General features: G+C 32.0%; 1 protein-coding gene across 1 annotated transcript in view; it reads left to right on the top strand.

Annotated features, from left to right (window-relative positions):
• The window catches only part of ITGB3BP (integrin beta 3 binding protein (beta3-endonexin)), a 91,838-nt gene that overhangs the window by 40,415 nt on the left and 48,745 nt on the right, over positions 1–2,678 (top strand). The window contains exon 3 of the mRNA XM_011988942.1: positions 1,489–1,624. Coding sequence (XP_011844332.1) covers positions 1,489–1,624 — 136 coding nt within the window. The remainder of the gene's footprint in view (positions 1–1,488; positions 1,625–2,678) is intronic.

The raw sequence follows: 2,678 nt of genomic DNA, 5'->3' as shown, positions 1-2,678 counted from the left end.
TCCCAATGTTTAAAATCTTAACTGTAAAAAAATTTTTTTTGAATGCTATAGATTCTGGAACTAATATTAAGATTACTAAAAAAGATGACACAGCCACTATTTCCTCCATAGGTCTCTTAAAAATAAAGGATAGTTGACCATGCAGAGTTAAGGAACTATTTCAAATCCTCTGCCAAGCTATATCCAGTATGTTGGCAATATATGAGCCATCAGACCTTTCCTGTATCCCCCAGATCCATCCTATGCTGTCTGTTCCACCTCTTATTCCAGATTTCTCATGCTTTTTTCTGTGACAGACTACTGCAGCCAACTTTGAATTTTCCCTCTTCTCTGAATTTCATTGCATACATACTAATTTAAAACCTCTTCATTGTTGTTCTAACTTTTAGTAGACACTCCTTAAGGCCAGAGCAATTTGTTGTATTTCTTTGTATACATTAGTTAGCAGTGCTGGTGGGTGATCAGTAAGCCTTATGGAAAGCAAGTTTTAAGGGAATTCAGGAAAGGGAACAATTAATAGTATGACAATAGATGTTTGAAGGAAAGGGATCATGAATGAGGACCTAAACTAAAGAAAGTCTAGGTCCTGGGGAAGATGAAAAAGAGGATGTTCCAAGCTGAGATCACAGAATGATCTGAGGCCCAAATGCACATAGCCTAGTGACTGAAGCTGTAGGTAACAGTGAATAATTGGATGAATGAACCAATGAATAAATTAGTATATTCTGAGTAGAGCAAGATGGCCAAATTTACTGGACTGTTCCTTGTAAGTCATTCATTCCTCACACATTTTTTTAGTTCTCTAGGATATAAAGATGAAAAAATAATATTTATTTTCAGGAGCAAATTCTAATCGAACAGACAGAAAAATTAAAACTTATTAAAATATGTTACCTGAAATAAGAGGTATGTCCAACACCTGTGGAAACACAAAGGAGGAAGCTGCTAAGAGGAAGTTTGTAAGATATGCCAGATCCTCAAAGGCCTTAAATGCCTGACTCAATTGTTTGGACATTATTTTGGTTATTATTGAAGCAAGACACTACATCAGACCACTTTGTGAAGCTGTAGGACAGCAGTTATCCTTCCTAAGGTTTTTGTGTGAGGCTTAGTAATAGGCACCTCTGAGAGTTTTCCTGCCCTGGCCCCATAATTATACTTCAAGTTCAGCTGAAAGCAAAAGTCAGGGTATGGTTGGGAGAGTTGGCCATCTCTAACCTATTTGGAAATACCATCTCAGAAGGCAGTAACCTTTTAATGCTAAAATTTAGTAAATATCAAATTGAGATGTTCTAGTTATTATAGAGACCTGAAATGCCTACCTAATTTGAAAGAATAGTGTTTACTCTGAGAGTGATAATTAAGTATATTTGTAATTGAAAAGCAAGAGCAAGGAAATGAATTTGAATTTTGCTGATTTTTAATGGTATATAATTTCAAAAATTTATAACATAACTATTTCTGTCCTAAATTATTATTTATTTCCAGTCATTTGATCCTTCAAAAATCACAAGGAAGAAAGGTTTTATAACTTATTCTCCAACAACTGGAACTTGTCAAATGAGTCTGTTTGCTTCTCCCACAAGCTCTGAAGAACAAAAGCACAGAAATGGACTATCAAATGGTTAGTTGAACATTCTTTTGTACTTATTGTAGGGTTTTTCTAGTTATTGGCTAAATCAAAATTTTGCTTTAATTATATATGGATCTTGCTACAGCTGATTTTTCTCTTCTCTCAAATAATTTAATACCTTAATATAGGTGTTACTTAGGACATAAATGTAAACTTTCGGCATTTATTTTAAAATGCAACTGCAGGCTTTGTTCCCTTACTATCCCATCCATTAAATAGAAATTATGGCCTGACTTGCCTTCAGCTACTATCAATTATAATGGTTACAGATATGCCCCTTAACAAGCTATCCATCATGTGCATAAATTAACGGCAGCATAATTCAGGTGCTGCTGCACTACAACTTAAGAGTGATACTTCTAAATGGTACTTTTATTCATGTTTTCCATTTAGTTTTACCCACGTTTAGTATACCTTTATATAGCTTACCTTTATTTATTATATTTCATTCCCTTCTTTTTCTTGACTATTTCAAATGTATTTACAAAAGGTTTGTAGAATTTTTCCATAGAGAAAAATCTAATTTTAGTATGAAATTCTTTATTTTAAAATATTATTAGTTTAATTTTAATTTTGACCATACATATTTGTTGTCCTCTGGTAGTTTATTGCTAAAATACTGATTTAAAAACACAAATCTCGATTTCATGGGTTTATTTATTTTTTTGAGAAAGGTTATGAATCAGTGACATGTAGTTTTATAATATAAAATTTTAAATAGGCTCAAATTTAATAGTGTATCCTTTAGATATACTGTCATTAGCCTAATTCACATTTTATTGTTTAACATTTAGTGAGTGCTAGCATATACTAGAAGCTACCCAGAAACAAAGAAGTCTTATTTTACGTGATTTGTTATAATGTAACACAAAATGAGATCTTAAAGTTTTGAATGTCTTTAATTTTACTTTAATCAAATGCTTTTTATCCTAAAGCTGTGACTATTAGGTTTCTCTTTCCCTAAACTGTATGAAAATGTATACACTTTAAGTTTCATAGTTCTATTTTTATATACATGCTATATCTTTTTAATTAAAAATAAATG

This window comes from Mandrillus leucophaeus, unplaced genomic scaffold, assembly GCF_000951045.1.
Source record: "Mandrillus leucophaeus isolate KB7577 unplaced genomic scaffold, Mleu.le_1.0 Scaffold341, whole genome shotgun sequence".
In the NCBI taxonomy this organism is placed as follows: domain Eukaryota; kingdom Metazoa; phylum Chordata; class Mammalia; order Primates; family Cercopithecidae; genus Mandrillus; species Mandrillus leucophaeus.
Note: the sequence above shows the minus strand (reverse complement) of the source record. Positions and strands in the feature narration are given on the sequence as shown.